Genomic DNA, 18363 nt, shown 5'->3' with positions numbered 1-18363 from the left:
CTCAGATCGGTTTCCAGGTAGTATTAGGGAATGAAGGGCGGAAGGAGGAAGGAAGGAAGGCGGGAGGGAGGGAGGAAGATGTCAGTCAAATGTGCTTGCCTGGCTTCTGACTCGTCTTATAACCGTTTCAGTTGTTCCTTAGCTCCTTCCACTACTTGGGAAAAAAGGCAATTAAAATATGCGAAAGTACGAGCGAAGCTTGCACCCGGGGAGGAAGCCTACGACGTGCAGGCGCTGCGGCCTTCCGTGGGTGGGCAGGTGGGACGCCCTTGGGGGCCCCGAGGCCCTCCTTTCCAAGAGGGCACCTACATGCCAGGCCCGGGCTCGCTCACACCTGAGCTTTACCTGGATGGCGGGGCGGGGGGCGGATGCGGACTGTGGGGGCGCCAGCGTGGGAGACCGGCCACCCAGAGTGGGGCGCCCCGAGGGGACCGGCGGGCGCCGCCCTGCCTTGCAGCGCGGGGGCTCGCGGCCCCTCGGACCTGCCCACGGCCCTCGGCCGGCCCCCCTGTCACTCACTTTCCTTGCAGCCAATGGCGCGGCCGCCTGTCACCCTCACCCCGCCCCCGAGGCCGGCGGGGAGGAGGTTGGCGCGGCGGGCGCGGGGCTGGAGTTGAATGATTGAACTTTCCAGCGGAGTTGCGGCGGCCGCGAGGTTCCCGGCAGTGCGGCCCCGGCGCGGAGCTGGGAGCCTCGGCCAGCGCCCGGCGCCGCGCCCCCGACCCGCAGCCATGGTGCCCGGGGCGCCCGGCGCGGCCCTGAGCCTCTGCCTCTGGCTGGCGGCCTCCGGGGGCTGCCTGGCTGCCGGCCCCGGCGCGGCGGCCGCTCGGCGGCTGGACGAGTCCCTGTCGGCCGGGAGCGTCCAGCGCGCCCGCTGCGCCTCCAGGTGCCTGAGCTTGCAGATCACGCGCATCTCCGCCTTCTTCCAGCACTTCCAGGTACGGGAACCGCCGCCCCCGGGGCCGCGGGGCCGCGCGCCCAAACTTCTCGCCCGGCTTGGCCGGCGGGTCCCGCTTTCCTGCCGCGTGCGTTTTGCAGCCGGGGCGCTCGAACCCCTCCGTTCCGGCCGCCCCCTTGCTCCCGGGAGGAAAAGGAAACCCGCAGCATCTTTCCGTAACTGCCCCCCGCAGCGGGAACGCGGGGCGCTCGCCCTCCGGGCCGAGGCGGGCCGGCTCTGCGGGTGCCGGCGCGCGGCTGTGCGCGTGTTACTTTCCCCGGACTTCCGCGCGCGGGACGCCCCGCAAGGTCCCGGGTGCCGCCAGCACGGAGAGCGAGGCCGGCGAGGCGCGCCCAGCTGCGCCCCGGGACCCGCGCCACCCGCCCAGCCCCGCAGGTGCCCGCGGCCGACACCTTTGTCTCTGCTGAGCGGCGCTTTCGCGTTCGGCGGGCCCGGAGCAAGCGGCGCACCCTCGGAGCCCCAGGCGGGTCCTGGGGCCAAGTGGTGTCTTCCAGAACGTGTGCGTTGGGGAGGGGGCTGCTGGTAGCTGTGCGCGCCCCAGCTCGGAGCCCCGGAGCCTGTAGGTCTACTCAGTGGATGGTGTGGACAGTCAGGGAACGGATGCAGGGATCGGGGCTTACAGGGCCGTGTGTGGATGGATGCTCCGACAAGCGCCCTGGGGTCAGTGACCCCCCCCCCCCCCGCCCCAGCCCGAGTTGGTCCTTGCAGCTTGCAGGTGGGAGAGCGTGTGTGTGAACCGAGGAGGTTTAGGGGGACGCACACGCGGAGCCTGTGGATTACCGGCCCGGTTGAGGGGAGCTCAGCGGCCAGGCTCCCCGCGGGTCTGGCGTGGGAACCCGCGATGCCGGGGACGCATTCACGCGGCTTGCGGATTCTGCGGAGGCGCGGCCGGTTGCCTTTCCCAGCGGGTCTCTGAAATCGTCCACGCAGACGCCTTATTTCTCTCGAGTGCCATCGTTCTCTACCTGGCCCTCTCGCCTCTATGCTTAGCGGCTCACCTGTTCCAAGACGCTAACTCACTTCTGGCCGCAGGGAAAACTGCGGAGGCTAGATGGGGACCCAGGACTCTTTGGCAGGTTCTTAAGATAAGCCCTTTGACCTTAGAACTAAACTGGACGCCCCTCCAGCCTGGGCAGGTTAAAGGGGCTTTCCCAGGGGCCCTGGGAACTGAGCTGTGAGAGGAGGCGACTGTAGCGACAGACCCTCCCTGTAGCCTTCGGGGTGTTCATCCTGGCCTTAGAGCTAATGAAACCTGGCGCCCAGGGGCACCAGGACTCAAAGTCGGGGTCTTCAGAAACTGCCCCAGCCCGCCGAGTTTGCGTGTGCCTGAGCGCGCGTTCTCAAGGAAGCAACACGTTAGTGGGCTTCGGAGAAACGGGCACCCTCTGCGGTCCTCCGGATTCCTCCGGGAAGGGGGAAAGCGAGTGCTGCCGTCCTGAACTGAAATTACGCGGACATCCTGGAGAGGGCTCCTCCCCAGCCACCAGGTTTCAAAACCGCCGCCCCTGCCCTGCCCTGCCCTGCCCTGCAAGTCACTCTCCTGAGAAGATGCTACACTATTGTTGAATCCACGACAAAACCCAACAGAGCAACCCATTGCTGGAGAGAAAGAGTATCTCTTCTTCCTTTCTTCTCTTCTTTCTCTCTCTTCTTTTTCTTTCTAATTGAATTGTCAGTTGCTGTAATTTATTTGTTTTACAGTTTAAGCGGCTAAAGAAGCAGTTTAGATCAAGGCAATTCCCATGAAAGGCTTTTCTTGTGGTCTCCTGGCATGATTTCTCTTCGGAAGAAAAACTGCTGACAGAGTACACATTGCCAGACAACCCTGATTACATTTTAATTAGCTGGGGTGGGATACGCTGCAAATTACTGTTAGGACTTAATAACTGCTGTTTTTGCCATCAATGGCCCAGCCATTCGTGGAGGTTTAACCCTAACCTGGTAATGCCTATCTGATTTACCTAAATTGCAGGGATTATGCTTTCTTAAGATTTGAAAAGGCAGCAACACACTCTCCTTCTAAATCCTCCAGCCTCCCTGTCCCTCCCCCTTGTTAAATAATTGGGAGATGATGGAGGAGTCAGGCTGCTGCCAGCTCCTTGCTGGGCACGTGGTATCTATTAACAGCAAAGGCCAAGGCTGGAGGAAGCCTGTGGAAGAGCCCCTTCTATCAGGGTCACCCCACCCCCTGGTGCAAATGAGCCCAAGCAGAAGGCTGTTTCTGGAGCAGGTGGCCATTTTCAACTTCTTTTACACTGTTTTAGGCATCTTTTTAAGGATGGAAGAAGGCTTATCTCCATCCTTGAGGCTAGCGAAGTGTGCAGATTCTTAGGTGTGACAGCGGCCAGGGCTCAGCTATGGAGACCCCAACCTACGCGCTCGTGGTGTAGATGGAGACTTGAAGCCGCTAGGGGCAGTGCCCTAGAGTAGCAGGTCTGCAGAGGCAGGTGGAACCTAATTGTCTCTGTCCCAATTCCACATGCTCTCTAGCCTCCCAGCCCTGCAGTGATGAGGCTGTAGGGATACAGGTAGATAGATGGTGCCCACCTGGTGCCTTTGCTTCTGCAGTGCTGGGCAGGCTTCACCTGTCCACTGTGCAGCCATCAACTGGGTCCCAAGGGACTCAATACTAATGCATGGGGATGGCAGTGGTGATGGGGGAATTCCTGAAATATTTGGCACAGCCCCTGACATGGAAAACTTCAGAATTTCATACTAAAGGGAGATAGGTGGGTGAACTGCATCAGGTTGCTACTAAATGCTGGCCTCATTCATGAAAAGAAACAGTACAAGTTAGCACCTCACAGGATATCCATTCCTGGCTCTGCGTGCAGGGCATTTGGCACATTGCCATTTCAAGTTTGCCCATATCATATACACAATGTTGTTAAAATCCCACGAACAGAGACAGTAGGGAAGGACATCTTCTGTCTGTGGAACAAAGATGAGATCTGGGCTGTGGGGTATGGAGCAGGGATGTGGGCTTTGCAGCCAGGCAGGTGTGCTCTGCATCAGCTTTGCCACTTTGTAGATGGGTAGCTGGGGCAGACCACCTTCTTGAACTTCCAGCCTCCCATGGGACAGAGGTACCTACCTGGCAAGGTGGAGATCATAGACCATGTTGGGGATAATGAAAGTGATGGTAGCAACGGAGCAAACACTGATTGGAAGATTAGTAAGTACAGCCTCTGTACTAGGTGTCCTACAAGTCCTGTTTCATTGAACCCCACAGCAGCCATATAAGGAAGGTACTATTTGTTTCCTAATTGATAAGCAAACAGAGATGCTGAGAACATAGGTTACTCACACAACTAATAGACAGTGGAGTTGGGTCCCGAATGACAGTGGCTACCGGTTTTTGGTTTTGTTCTTATTTTTGAGTTTTATTGGTTAATTGGTTCATTTACTTCAAGACTAACTACCTAATAATTCTTGGGACTCAGTGCAAAATGAAAATGTATAGTCCATTCTTTCAAATAGCAAGAAAAAAAAAGAGTTAAAGGTGCTTTTCCTTCTTCTGTGGCTCTTTCCATTTGTCATGGTGCTTCAGATTTGCTATTCCGTGCTGTTCTCAGTAAAGGAAAATTTAAAAATTAAGTTTTTGGTATGGATTTTGCACTTCATCTTTATATTATTCAGTGCCGGTTTTACGTGCAAACTTCAGAGCATTTCACTTGTATGCAGAATCACCAGCATTTCACACTTTGTATTTCCTGGCTCATGCCTGGAGAGTGCCAGATGCATACATGCTTGCTCAGCCATAACACTTGCTTGGTACTCTCTTCTGCAAGCTTCTAGACCATTGCATTGTACTTTGTTTTAGATGTTGTCCTCAGAAAGTTGAGCCAGGGGTCTCTCTCTTTCTCCTCTACTGTTCAAATGACAGCCAGTGGCAACTGCCAAGTCTACTGCAGCCTCCTTACTGGATGCAAGTACATACCTGTACCAGGGATGGGCTTGCTCCCTGAAAGTCTTGGACTCTGGCTGCCCACCCACCAAACACATGGTGTTGCTTCCGGCATGAGTTGAGGGCAGCCACCACTGTATTCTGGGATGCTGTGGCTCTTGCATGCATCAACCCTCCTTGGACCTTTGTCCATGTCCCTGCAGGGCCCAGAGTGTGACAGTCATTTTGGGGCAAGAAGTAGGAAGGGAGAAGCTGGGTGAAGACTGGGGTGCCAGGGGCAAAGGAGTGGGTAGTTGAGAACTTTTCCTGAGGAAGTGAAGGAACAGTGGGAGGCAGGATCATGTGTGATCTGAGGCTCCAAACCTCCAGAACAAGCTCCAGTATTCCATCAGACTTCTCATATGAAACATGAACTCAGGATAAAAACACTGAGATTTCAATATGGTGACCCCAGAGCATTAAGCCCCAGGTACTGTCCCTTTGAGCATGGACCACATGCATTGATCATATGTCCAGGAAGCGGCCCTGGTGTGGGTTTTTGTCTTTCAAAGGTGCAGAACACTTGGGAAGGCTTAAGCCCACTTGCCATGGAGGTTCTTCCTAGAGTTTTCCACAGCATCAGAGCTTATGATGTTGACCAGCGTTCACTTGGAAAGAAACTCTACACTTGTTTTTTCAACTTCCTTAGGATATTAAAGAAGAAGGAAAGGAGGGAAGACTGTGTCTGAAATAAATTCCTCTTCAGCGAATCTCATTTAACTTAAGAGTGACTCCCTCTCTTATGCTAGTTGGGATATTCCTAGAGGAGCCCACTGTTGTCTCCCTTGGTCCTGTGCATTATGGCAAGCATGGAGCTCAGTCTCAGAGCCTTAACGATAGAGTCATTTCACTAAGTATTAGAAGACTTAGAACCTGCGCTTTCCGTGCTCTAGAGAATAGGACTTGGGAACAAATAGTAGCCCATGTGCAGCAGAGGAGGGGGGAGTGTGTCTGTTTCTTTGCCAGAACTCGGCCCTGCTTGGGGAAACAGTGGACCTTCGTGTTGGAAGATAAGTAGCAGGTTGCTGGCAGCCTTGGCCCCATGGGTCTAGAATTTTATTAGTGGTAAGAGATTCTTGTTTAATGGGACATTATTCACCCTATAAAGTACCACTGATAGGCTCGCTTAGGTAGCTGATTAGAGAGATCAGAAGCTTTTCCTAGCAGTAATTGGAAGCTGTTTGTTTTGGCAGAAGGGAGAACTAAGCTGGTGATTAGCTCATTCTACTTAGAGGACCAGCTTCTCCTCCAAGAAAAAGTAAATAAACAATTAGGGCATCAAAAACCCTTAGCTGCCACGAATCAGCCCTAGGCTCACTAACATTTGGAGGAGCACTTTTGTGGTGAATATACCCAGCCCTGGTGTGTCACTTTGCCCTGCAGTGAGTTGAAGTTACACGCCAGAATGGCCAGGCATTTAGAGAGTCTCCAGAAGGAAAGCCATTCTCAGCTTTGGCCCTTCTATTTCCTGGTCTGAGTCCCTGGGTCTCTGGCTGTGTTTCTAAGAATTTCTGAACTTAACCAAAACTAAACAGGAAGCTATTCATGGCAAATTTTTGTGTTTTTTAATTTTTTTTAAAAATATTTTATTTATTTATTCATGAGAGACACAGAGAGGCAGAGGGAGAAGCAGGCTCTCTGAGGGGAGCCTAATGCAGGCCTAGATCCCAGGGCCCTGGGGATTGTGACCTGAGGCGAAGGCAGACGCTTAACCACTGAGCCACTCAGATGGCCCAGGTTTTGTGTTTTTTTAATGTAGTGTTTCTCTTGAATGTGATGTAAAAGTCGATCTTCTTGTATTGTAGAACATTTTAGAAACACATTAAAAAACACTTATTAACTTGTTCATTCCTTTGTGTACTATGTCATTAAAGACGCATATATATGCTTTTATATATGTTTATATTGTATATATTTATATATGTTTGTACGTATTTCATACAATATCCTATATGCGTGAATGTGGTTGAGGGCCTAACTTAGACTTAAAAGTTAATGTTGGTGTGTTTCCACATAAAAAACTGAATCACAAATTAGGAGGTTATTTTTTCTTTGAAATGGGTTCACCAGATTGCATTGTATAACCTGTCCTTGTATGTTTCTGTGACTGGGTATAAAAGTAGGGTTAGGGGGCACCTAGCTGGCGCAGTGGGTAGAGCCTGTGACTCTTGATCTCAGGGTTGTGAGTTTGAGCCCCACGATGGGTGTAGAGATCAATTAAAAATGAAAAATAAAAAAACCTTTAAAGCAACTGTAGGGTTAGAGAAACTTATGAAAGGGTTAGTGGGCTCAGCTTGTATTAGTTCAGACATGGAGAGGTTCTTTTGCATCACTTGGCAATGCTTTATAGAATTCTCTCACACAATTTTGAAGGTGGGGGCTTGGGACAACAATCAGTGCAATATATTGATATTATCAAAATACATTTTACATATGAAAAACGGGAGCCGGAAGATGGCCAGTGCCCCATCGCCATGCCCTGGTGCGGAGCACTGCAGGACTTACTTTGGAAGACCTGTTGAGCTCCAGACCTTTCACGTTCCAGCGCTGGCTGCCTCGCACATTTCTGTTTCACTTATTCTGGACTCCGTGTTGTGGAAGTGTGTAGTCAGTCAGCATATGGCATTTATTAAGTATGACCTAGTTTTTCCTCTTTACATTAATCAAAGATACCCCTAACTCTTTCAAGCTTCAGATCAGCAGGAGGTCGCCCGCATTACGGAGCAGACTGATAAAGCCGCTTCCTGACCTCTTAGTTAACCGTGTACCATCATCTTAGGAGAATGTGTAACTTCTTCTGGATTCTCTGAAATATTGGAACTGGGTCATAGACGCCTATTCCTTCTCAGTAGATGCTTTTGGTGACCTTCTGTCCCTCACCTCCCTAACCCCCAGCTCCTGTCTCAGCTGCTAATGGCTTCCAGCTGCTCCTCGCTTAGAGCACAGCCTTCTGCCCATGGGCATCATCTTGCCAGCAAGGCAACAACCCTCCTCCCTCCTTGGGGGCGAATCTTGCCATGGTCTCTGTGCTGGCAGCTATGGGAGGCTAGCTCCCTGCTGGAATAACTCTTGGGTGCAGTTTGTGCTCCAGAGCATTGCCTGGGAGCAGGCTTCCGCGGGCCTCCAGCTGAGATCCCTTCCCTGCCTCGCTCGTTCTCCTGCTTCCTTCTCTCTCTTGGCTTCCCCCAATTTATCACATATGCAGGAAGCCCCTTTGCAGCCTCTGCTTTGAGGGCACCCGATCTCAGACACCTACCTTCAGAGATACCTGATCGAACTCTATACAATTGTTTTTAAGATTGCACAACTTGGTGCTTTTAGAAATGACTCATTCAAGCACATACAGATGGTAGATAGAAGCAGGGAAAGAGAACCAGCTTTCACAACTCTCAGCTCAGACTTTTTCCCACTACCCCTTTAAAAAAACAATCTTGAGATTTTACACAAGGTAAAAAAAAAAAACCTTCTAAATGAAGAAGCACTTAGAGTCGGAACATTTTGTTATTTGCATTTAGTTTATGTCTCCTGATGATTTCGGTACAAAGATTTCAAATCTTGAGCCTGATAGGTAAGCGCATCATGCTCCCTCATTGGCCATGTGAAGTGTACGCACTGTTTAAGCAAGCTTGAAATAGTTACGTGGCTGTTGGACGATCAGTGGGGTAAGGGAACATTGTTAACCACAGTACCCCCTGCAGGTCTAGGAAGATGAAAAGCAGGACCAATTAGTGCAGCTATTTACCAACTTTGGATTTACTCAGTGAGCAACCAGGGAACCACATCCCCCAGGACCCAGAATAGGCTCTATATCCTTAGATTTCATATGGTGAGTGGAAGCATTGGTTCCACACGGTGAGTGGAGGCATTTTTCCTGGTGGTGGAGAAGGTTGGATGAAAGTAGTAATCCTTCGGGTGCCTGGGTGGCTTAGTCGGTTAAGCATCTGCCTTTGGCTCGGGTCATGATCCCTGGTCCTGGGATTGAGCCCCATGTAGGGCTCCCTGCTTGGCCAGGAGTCTGCTTCTCTCTCTCCCTGCTCATGCTCTCTCTCTTGCTAAGTCTTTCTGTTAGATAAATTAATAAAATCTTTTTAAAAAGTAGTAATTCTTGATAGTAATTAAGTAAAGAAAGGAATATGGGAACAGTGTTGTGGCTCATTTTAATGTAAATAACAGACTATGTAGATGCTCATTTTGTTTCTCCCTTAAAAAAAAAAGTTCCATTTATTTCAGCTAATATTGAACAGGATGGGTTGCAGTAGTTTCAAAGATGAGATTGTAAGATCCCTGCTCATGAGGATCTTACTGTCTAGTAGGGGCTAAGACTTGTAAACAGACAGCTTTGGTCCACACATGACTGCAAGGATAGTTATTGGTGTAAGATCTCTGAGGAAGGAGCTTATCCCTATTGAGGAGAGTGTCCAGGTGACAGTTGAGCTGAACCTCAGATATTGGGTTATTCTAATCCAGAGCAACCAACATGAGTAAATGTGGACTTTGGTCTGTCTGTTGGGGACTCTAAGTGTCCGTAATGGACCTGATAGGGTGACAGGCCCTCAGCTAGCAGCCAGGGTTTAGAACTTGTCCCTGGGAGCTGTAACAAAGCTCACGTCCTTTGTTCTACAGATCAGGTTAAAAACATGCGCAGGCCATTACACTTAGAGGTGTGTGTACAGCTCTTCTTGCTGGTTCTTGCTGCTCTGGTTGAGCCATAGGCTACACTACTGGCAGCTCTGCTGCTCTTCATTTGATCTTTATGGAGATCTTGCCAGCACCCCTAAGAAAGAGCCCCCCAGATGAGCATAAGAAGGTGGAAGGAGGCTGCCCATTCCATCTCCTTGCCATCATGCTTATAACAGGACCCTGGTCTGAACTTGGGGTGGACCCAAAGTAAGAAACTCTCCTGAACTACTGAGCCACAGGTTAAAATGTATTTAGCATTGCATTTTATAGTGTCTTGGTGTTGACAAAGTAGTTTCACATAAAATATCTGTTTGACCTCCACAGCAACTCTGTGAGGTCAGGAGTGTTATTTTTCTTTTACAGATAAGGAAATTGAAGGTCTGGAAGTGAGGTAACCAAGGCTTTATAGCAGAACCTCAAGCACTAATTGTCATATTCCCAAATATTTATACTAAATGACCCTGCTTCTCAGGATGTTAACAGTGAGAGAAGACAGAGTGGAAATATCAACTGTAATGTAATTGAGAATCATGGAGTATTTAGGGGAAATATTGCTACATTTCTCATTGGCTCTGGAGGTACCGCTGTATCACAGAGTGGAACAGTTGTGGATAATTGGAAGATTAATGGAATGATAGAAAAAGCCTTAAAAAATACCAGCCCATCTACACCCATCTCTTGTCCATTTAACCATCCAAATATTTCTTCCAACCAATAAAAATCTGTCAAACATAGTCATCTTTCAAATATCTTAGGTTCTAGGGGACCTAGCATAAGTGAGATGTACTTCCTACCCTCATAAACTTTATTGTCTGCTAGAGAGAGAGAGAAATGTTGAAGCAAACAGTTGTAAAGAATTTTCAAGTGAAGAAAGAAACTATTATAATCGCACATTATTTAAAATCTTCCTTTATGATGGGACACCTGGGTGGCTCAGCGGTTGAGCATCTCCCTTGGGCTCAGGGCGTGATTCTGGGGTTCTGGGATTGAGTCCCGCATTGGGCTCCCTATGGGGAGCCTGCTTCTTCCTCTGCGTATGTCTCTGCTTCTCTCTCTGTGTCTCTCATGAATAAATAAAGAAAATCTTTACGACCCAGCAATTGCACTACTGAGTATTTACCCCAAAGGTACTGATGTAGTGAAACGCCAGGACACGTGCACCCCAATGTTCATAGCATCAATGTCCTCAATAGCCAAACTGGAAGGAGCCACAATGTCCTTTGACAGATGAATGGATAAAGAAGATGTGGTCTATATACACAATGGAATATGACTCAGCCATCAGAAGAGACGAATACTCACCATTTGTTTTGACAAATGGAAACAGTGGATGGAACTGGAGGGTATTATGCTGAGTCAAGTAAGTCCATCGGAGGAGGACAATCATCATATGGTTTCACTCAAATCGGGAATAGAAGAAACAGTAAAAGGGATTATAAGGGAAAGGAGGAGACCTGAGTGGAAAAAATTAGAGAGGGAGACAAACCATGAGAGACTCCTAACTCTGGGAAATGAACAAAGGGTTGTGGAAGGGGAGGTGGGTTGGGGGATGGGGTCACTGGGTGAGGAACACTGAGGAGGGCACTTGATGGGATGAACACTGGCTGTTATACTATATGCTGGCAAATTGAATTTAAATTTTTAAAAATGTAAAAAAAAATCTTAAAATCTTCATACATGATGGTTTAATGCACAATCATAGTTTCTTAGATGAAGAGTTGTTTTTCTTCTAGAAATGGATTTTGTTTCTGTCCACCACCACTTTCACTTGTCACAGCAGAGTATTACTGTGATCCTTGCAGAAATGTTTTGGGAATGGCCAGGCTCCTTAATGTGGTGGAGGCTGGTTTGCTCTCTGAGAGTAACAGAAGTCTTGGGACTTCAGCCTTGCTCTTGCTTCTTGGCTGCCATTGCACTTCTGTATGGTGGTGGGGTACATTTGGAGTATTCGCAAGTGGTAATTGTAGCTCATATGTATGTGACAGCTACTCTCAAGAACTCAGTGTGCCTTCTGTGCTTGCTCTCTTTCCATTTGTTTTGGTTCTGGGAGTATGTTTATACTTTATGATCCTTTCCAGCATCTGTGTAAGATATAAAAATTGGACAGTGAGGAGGGCTGCACATGAAAAGAACATGGTGACAAATTGGGGTTCTTTCATACACCAAGTGCTCAAATCTATCCTGAGGGTAATCTGAGAATAGCCTATCAAGAGGGAAGGAAGAAAACTAAAAAAAGAACTAAAAAAAACAAAAACAAAAACAAAAACCTTTAAAATCACATTGTATTTACATTTTTGTTTTAAATTATAACATTTATCACTTAATAAGTTTTTTACTGTCCAAGTTATTAATATCCTGTCAACTGGAGAAAATATTATGTTACTGTGACCTCAGAAATAGATAATTTTGTTTTTCATATTGCCTTCTTTCTTTGAAAGGTAAGGTGAATAAGTTGTTAGCACTTAAATCGTATAATGTATGGTGATCCAAATCTTTATCTTTGGGAAGTGCATTTTCCTACTTGGTATGCACAGGATCTCAAAATGCATGTTTCCCGGGATCCCTGGGTGGCGCAGCGGTTTGGCGCCTGCCTTTGGCCCAGGGCGCGATCCTGGAGACCCGGGATCGAATCCCACATCGGGCTCCCGGTGCATGGAGCCTGCTTCTCCCTCTGCCTATGTCTCTGCCTCTCTCTCTCTCTCTGTGACTATCATAAATAAATAAAAATTAAAAAAAAAATTAAATCAAAATGCATGTTTCCCTTAATTTACTATCTAATCATCACTGATGGTTTTAAAATTTTCATACTTAATGTCTGTTATGTCCAAAGAAGTGATCATAGTATGAGTCTAAAAATAAAATATAAAAGAGTCCCTTTAATGAAACAAGAAACATTAATTTTGCAAAGTAATTCGTCACTTTCCAAAAATGTCATTAATCACACCAGCGCGTGGGACCAGAGAAATGTTGGGACATCATTTACTTATGAACTTCAGAGATGTCTTTTTCCTTATTTTTACACCTTTTTTCAAACCACTATAATATTATAATGCATTAATAATTCATATGTTTGAAACACATGAAATTATTTTTGGTGTTCCTCACTCCCTCTAATGCAAGTGACGTGCTTATCTAAAAACAAACCAGATGGGTTACATTCTTAGTTGGGAGGTTACTTACTGACAGCTCCTCTAAAAGAAAGGCTGAAACAGTTAAGAAAGTCTAAATGCAAACAAAAATAACGCTTTGAGGTTAAAGGTGATTTTACCTATTCACTGTGTTCCTGTTGGGTTAGTGTAAGTGGTTCATGCAATGTAAGTGAATCGACTCTTGTTTAATTTTCTGGTAACACATAATTGAGAGAGACAGCCCTTTTTAGACTTAAATAAATGTCTGTGCTCCCGTGTTTAAATGCCTACACAACTGGAAGTAATGGCACTCCTTCGAAATGTATACTGTTACACTTTGTGGACGGCAAAGATTGACAAAGGGACATGCAAATGTAAACTGCCAGGAGAGATTTAAAAGAGGGTACGCACCTTATATTAATATGTTGTCCTGTGCCCAGGGCCAGTTTCCCAAGTGCTGTTCTAAGAAACCAAAAATGCCAAGGAACTTGGCATTTCAGGGCCATTAGCTTGCTTTCCAGCAGGAGCAGATCCTTGCAGGATGCAAATACCAAGACCCTCTACAATCATGAGGGAATAATAATAATAATAACGGGACGCCTGGGTGGCTCAGCGGTTGAGCATCTGCCTTCGGCTAAGGGCATGATCCCACGGTCCCAAGATCGAGTCCCACATCGGGCTCCCTGCATGGAACCTGCCTCTCCCTCTGCCTCTGTCTCTGCCTGCCTCTCTCTCTGTGTCTCTTATGAATAAATAAATAAAATCTTTAAAAATAATAATAATATGCCCCACATTTAGAGATGTGGAAATGTTTTCCGACAAACCTCCACACAGTTTCTTTTTGAGTTAACTCAGATTCCCTCCACCTATTCTTCACAGCAAGCTGCTTATTTTTAGTTGGCATCCCTTGCTTGATGGCCGTTTCCCCCAGTGGGCAGTGTCTTACGCACGATAGAGGAACAACCTCTTATGAAGAAGACCACCCCAGCCGTGTGGAGATCCGGTGGTGGCCAGGCCCCTGGGTTGAAAACCAGTCTTGCCTGACAGGCCTGCTATATAGGTGACTCAAGAAAAGGGAAAATTAGAGATTGCATCATAGCACAAACTTGGGGCTTGCTTTCTAGAGTTGAAGTCTGTTAATGATAAGAATGCCAAGTTTACACAGAAGTTACTGATTCCTTTTTTTAAAACAGAATTATTTATTTATTTGAGACACCAAGCAAGCATTTGTGGTGGGGGCAGGGTAGAGGCAGAGAGAGAGAATCTCAAGCAGACTCTGCACCTGGCCTGGATCCTGATGCAGGGCTCAATCCCACTATCCCAGCTGAAACCAAGTCGGATACCTAACCAACTGTGCTACCTAGATGCTCCTCATTACTTTCTGAAAGAAGGAGAAAAACTTGGAGGTAGGTTGAAAGCAGTCATTGTTTGAAAGTGGGCATTTTGTTTCCTATTTTCTCTTCCATGTTTTGGGCTCTTGCAGCTCATTGGAACCAAGAACATTGCCCTTATAGTCTAACTTATGTACCCTACAGTTCCTTTCTTCTTTCCTGGGCCAGAGTGGGCCCTCAGCAGAGATTTGGTGGATCTCCCTCCAGCACTTCTTTGAATAGAAATGCAATCTCTCTTTCTGTTTCCCTCCCCTCTTTTTATTTTGACACTTGGCTGTACCATTTTGAAAGCAGTACAGCCAAACTCATTTGCTCATCATTCCAGAAATGGCCTACATCTGGGAAGTTATTTTCCCATTGGGCCAGAATCTGAAAGAAAGTAGGGAACATCTTTCCTGTGTTGTTGTTGTGTCCACATTTTTGTATCCGGGATTATGAGATCATGTCCTCACAGCTGCAGAGAAATTAAAAAAATTCTGGACAGAATGTATTCACTTGTTAAATATCACTCTGATCGTAGGATAACATATTTAGAGGTGAGACTATTTTACAACAGACTTCCATTTGTATTTTGATCCTTCTGTTATTCAGGAGCCGTGGACTTGTATAATATCCTTTAACACATTTTTAGTAGGGCAAGATTTGTATAGCCTAGTCCCATTATTTACTCCACAATTTCATAAAAACAAAACAAAACAGGAGACTCCTGTTTTGAACAGTTATATGAAATTAGGGCTAAAATATTATTTTAGGGGTGCCTGGCTGGCTCAGTTGGTAGAACATGCGTGACTCTTGATCTTAGGGTTGTAAATTTTAGCTTCGCGTTGGGTGTAGAGATTACTTAAAAATCTTTTTAAAAAGTTTTTATTTGCATACATGTGTCTGTATGTGTATTTCCATATGTGCCTAGTTTAAGGTTTCTCAATCCTGACGCTATTGATATTTTGGGGAGAATCATTCTTTGTTGTGGGGCTGTTTTGTGCATTTTAGAAGTTTAGTACATACCCTTTCTTGTGTTTACCCACCGGGGGCCAGTAATATCCCTCCCACCTGAGTCATGAAAAAAAAATCTATATAGGTATATCTCCAAACACTGGAATCAATACATGCCACAGGGCAAAAATCACTCCTGTTGAAAGTCACTGGTGTAATTTTAACTCTTTCTGCTTTACATTTCTCTTAATTTGTGTGTCTCTAGTTCAGTATCTGTAGCTAAATATGGGTATCTATACCTAAACACACACATACATGTATGTATACATGAATCTTTTATCACACATTCATGTGCCCTGTTTGAAGGATTAAACTCTAATGCAGAAACTAACAATTTGATTGCATTAACCATGTTCTGTTTCCCTTATAATTTGGGAGTTGGAAAGGTGTTCATTGATGTCTCCATTTGAGAATTTAGAAAAGACACTTGTTTTTATGAAATGCAATTAGAAAAAAAATGCTTTGCTTCCATTCAATGGCAGACATTCTTTTGAAAAGTAACAGTTGCATCTTTAATAACGCTGATTCTACACTGAATTTCACTCCAGAAACCAATATTGCACTGTATGTTAACTACTTACGATTAAAAAAAAAAAAAAAAAACCCGATTCTGAGAATATAACCTAGCATTTGTGGATGTGATCCTTTAAGAAAACGTGGGGCTTATTTTCCAGTCATGAGCAGACTGAAGTTGGTCATGTTGCATCTTTTCCTTCAAATACCCGCTAATTAAAAATTTTTTAATTTTGTGAGCTTGTCCTAAAGTCTGACTTTCTTGGAACTTCTTCACAAGTAAACGGCCTTTTTTTTTTTTTTTTTTTTTTTTTTAAGAGGTTCTGTCTCTGAACTTTCTTTCAGACCATTTCCCTGCTATTTGCTCAAATTTCCTCACTTAGAACATGGTGGCAGTGAATGGGTAGAACTGATTCACCACGCTACACTACGATGGAGTTGAACCAGAGCAGAACTTCTCATGAGGTAGCTCCCCAGAAGTCTTGGCTATTGTGGTTTAGATGAGTTAGGCACCGAATGAGAGTGCCTGGTGCTGAAAATTTGGGGCCTCAAAAATGAACATGTGTACCCTCGATCCTTGACACCTCATAGTCTGGTCTGTGAGCAAAAAAAATAAAAAAGGAAGTAATTTTAACAACCTGAGGCTGAAGACCTCAACAGACACTTCACCAGAGGAAAGTATACAGGTAGCAAACAAGCATGTGAAAAGAAGCCCCGTGTCATATGTCATTGGGAAAACACACATTAAAACCAGGATGAGATACCACTCCACGCCTGTCAGAATGACCCAGATCTGGAATTTGGACAGCAGCAAACACTGGTGAGGATGTGGAGCAACAGAAATTCTCATTTGCTGCTGGAAGGAATGCAAAATGGTGCAGCCACTTTGGAGGACAGCTTGGCCATTTATGTTAAAAAAAAAAACAACAACAAACAAAAACAAAAACATAAGAAACAGCAAGCCCAAAAAGGGAATCATTTGCCTTCCAGGACAGCAAACCAAGACTTAATTACAATTTCAATGTATCCCAGGACTGTGAGCTTTTAATAGAGGACCTGAAATTTCCTCATCAGCTCTAGTGAGGTAATCTACATGATAAAAACTCTCCTATTCCCTTCCCCACAAAAGGAGGATGTAATTATCCTTTCTTCTCCTTCCATAATAACTTCCTGCTCTACCCTTTTCCTATGAAAACCTTCCATTTTGTGTGATACCTCAGAGCATCTCTCTTACCAGGTGGGATGCTGCTTAGGTTCATGAATTGCTTAATAAAGCCAATTAGATCTTTACATTTACTTTGTCAAATTTAATTTTTTAGCACAACACTAAACACACTCATTTGATCCAGCAATTGAGCTCCTAGGTATTTACCCAAATGAATTGAAGATTTCTATTTATAAAAACTTGTGCATGGATGTTTATACACCTTTATTCATAATTACCAAAATTTGGAAGCAAACAGAATGCCTTCAGTAGGTAAATGGAGAAATAAACTGTGGACCATCCAGACAATGGAATATGATTCATCACTAAAAAAGTAATGAGCTGCTAAGCCACAAAAAGACATGGAGGAAACTTAAATGCCTATTATTAAGTGACAAGCCAATCTGAAAAGACTTAATACACAATGATTCCAACTATGTGACATTCTTGAAAAAGCAAAATTCAGGAGACAATGAACAGATAAGTGTTTGTCAGGTTGGGGTAAGAAGAAGGAATTGGGTGAGCACAGAGGATTTAGGGCAGTGAAAGCACTTACATGATATTGTAATGGTGGATCCTCTGGTGGGGGTGTTATTAATAATGAGGGAGGCTGTGCAGGGGGCAGAGGATGTATGGGAAATCTCTGCACCTTTCTTGTAATTTTAGTATGAACCTAAAACTGCTCTAAAAAATTAAGATTTATTTTTAAATTTTTAAATTAAAAATTTAAAATTTTTAAATTTAATTTTTTAATTGCAAAAGCTTACCCTTTGAAATTTGTTTAAGAGTGCTTACTTCTGTGGATAAAGAATGAAATTCAGATGTCTTATATGCGTTCATTGGTTACAGATTTCCTATTCCCTTATGATCCATAAGAATAGATTCAGTAGAATTTTTAATTGAAATTTGAAATCCTGGATAAGTATTGTGTTAGGAGAAAAGAGCATTGAATTCTAGGTCATCTATTCTAATATGAAAACATCCCTGACTTCCCAGATGCTGGGTGCTTAAAATTCTGCAGATAACACATTTTTCTTGGAATTGATTTTTTTTTTTTTTTTTTTTTTTCAAAATGCAGCGTTTTCTTGGGGTTATTGCTCTTCCTCTTGTATCACATTTAATTCATCATGTTTTCTCAAGTGGTCTCTCATTAAAGCATGCTATCTTTTGAAGTTCATATTAAAATAACCCAGAATCATGATGAATGGCTTAGAATATCATATAAGTCAGAATATAATTGACTACAAGGTGCTTTATTTTAGTTTGATTAATTATTCTGCACTCTCTAATGAATAACACATAAGTTAGCACAATGAAAAAGCATATATCACAAGTAAACAATGTGACAAAAATCTGACTTAAAGTCAATTAGAATGGGAAAAACATGTAGTTCTAGTATTTTTTTCTCTCTGCTTAGATTTTCCCCACTACAAATTAAAGTTGACTAAACTAAATCCTGAATCTTCCGGCCTATAAGTGTATATCAAGGTGGTAGATTTTGCTTTAGTATTAGAGTAAGTACTTCTGGGACTTAATGTATTCTAAAACAT

General features: G+C 45.0%; 1 protein-coding gene across 1 annotated transcript in view; it reads left to right on the top strand.

Moving 5' to 3' along the window:
• The first annotated feature begins 716 nt into the window (after positions 1-716).
• Positions 717-18363, top strand: part of LOC140629079 (anosmin-1-like) — a 186393-nt gene continuing 168746 nt past the window's right edge. Inside the window, exon 1 of the mRNA XM_072818483.1 lies at positions 717-938. Within this exon, the coding sequence (XP_072674584.1) occupies positions 732-938 (207 nt within the window). The 5' untranslated portion in view covers positions 717-731. The remainder of the gene's footprint in view (positions 939-18363) is intronic.

This window comes from Canis lupus, chromosome Y (genome assembly GCF_048164855.1).
Source record: "Canis lupus baileyi chromosome Y, mCanLup2.hap1, whole genome shotgun sequence".
NCBI classification, from domain to species: domain Eukaryota; kingdom Metazoa; phylum Chordata; class Mammalia; order Carnivora; family Canidae; genus Canis; species Canis lupus.
This window is presented reverse-complemented; position numbering and strand designations above follow the sequence as displayed.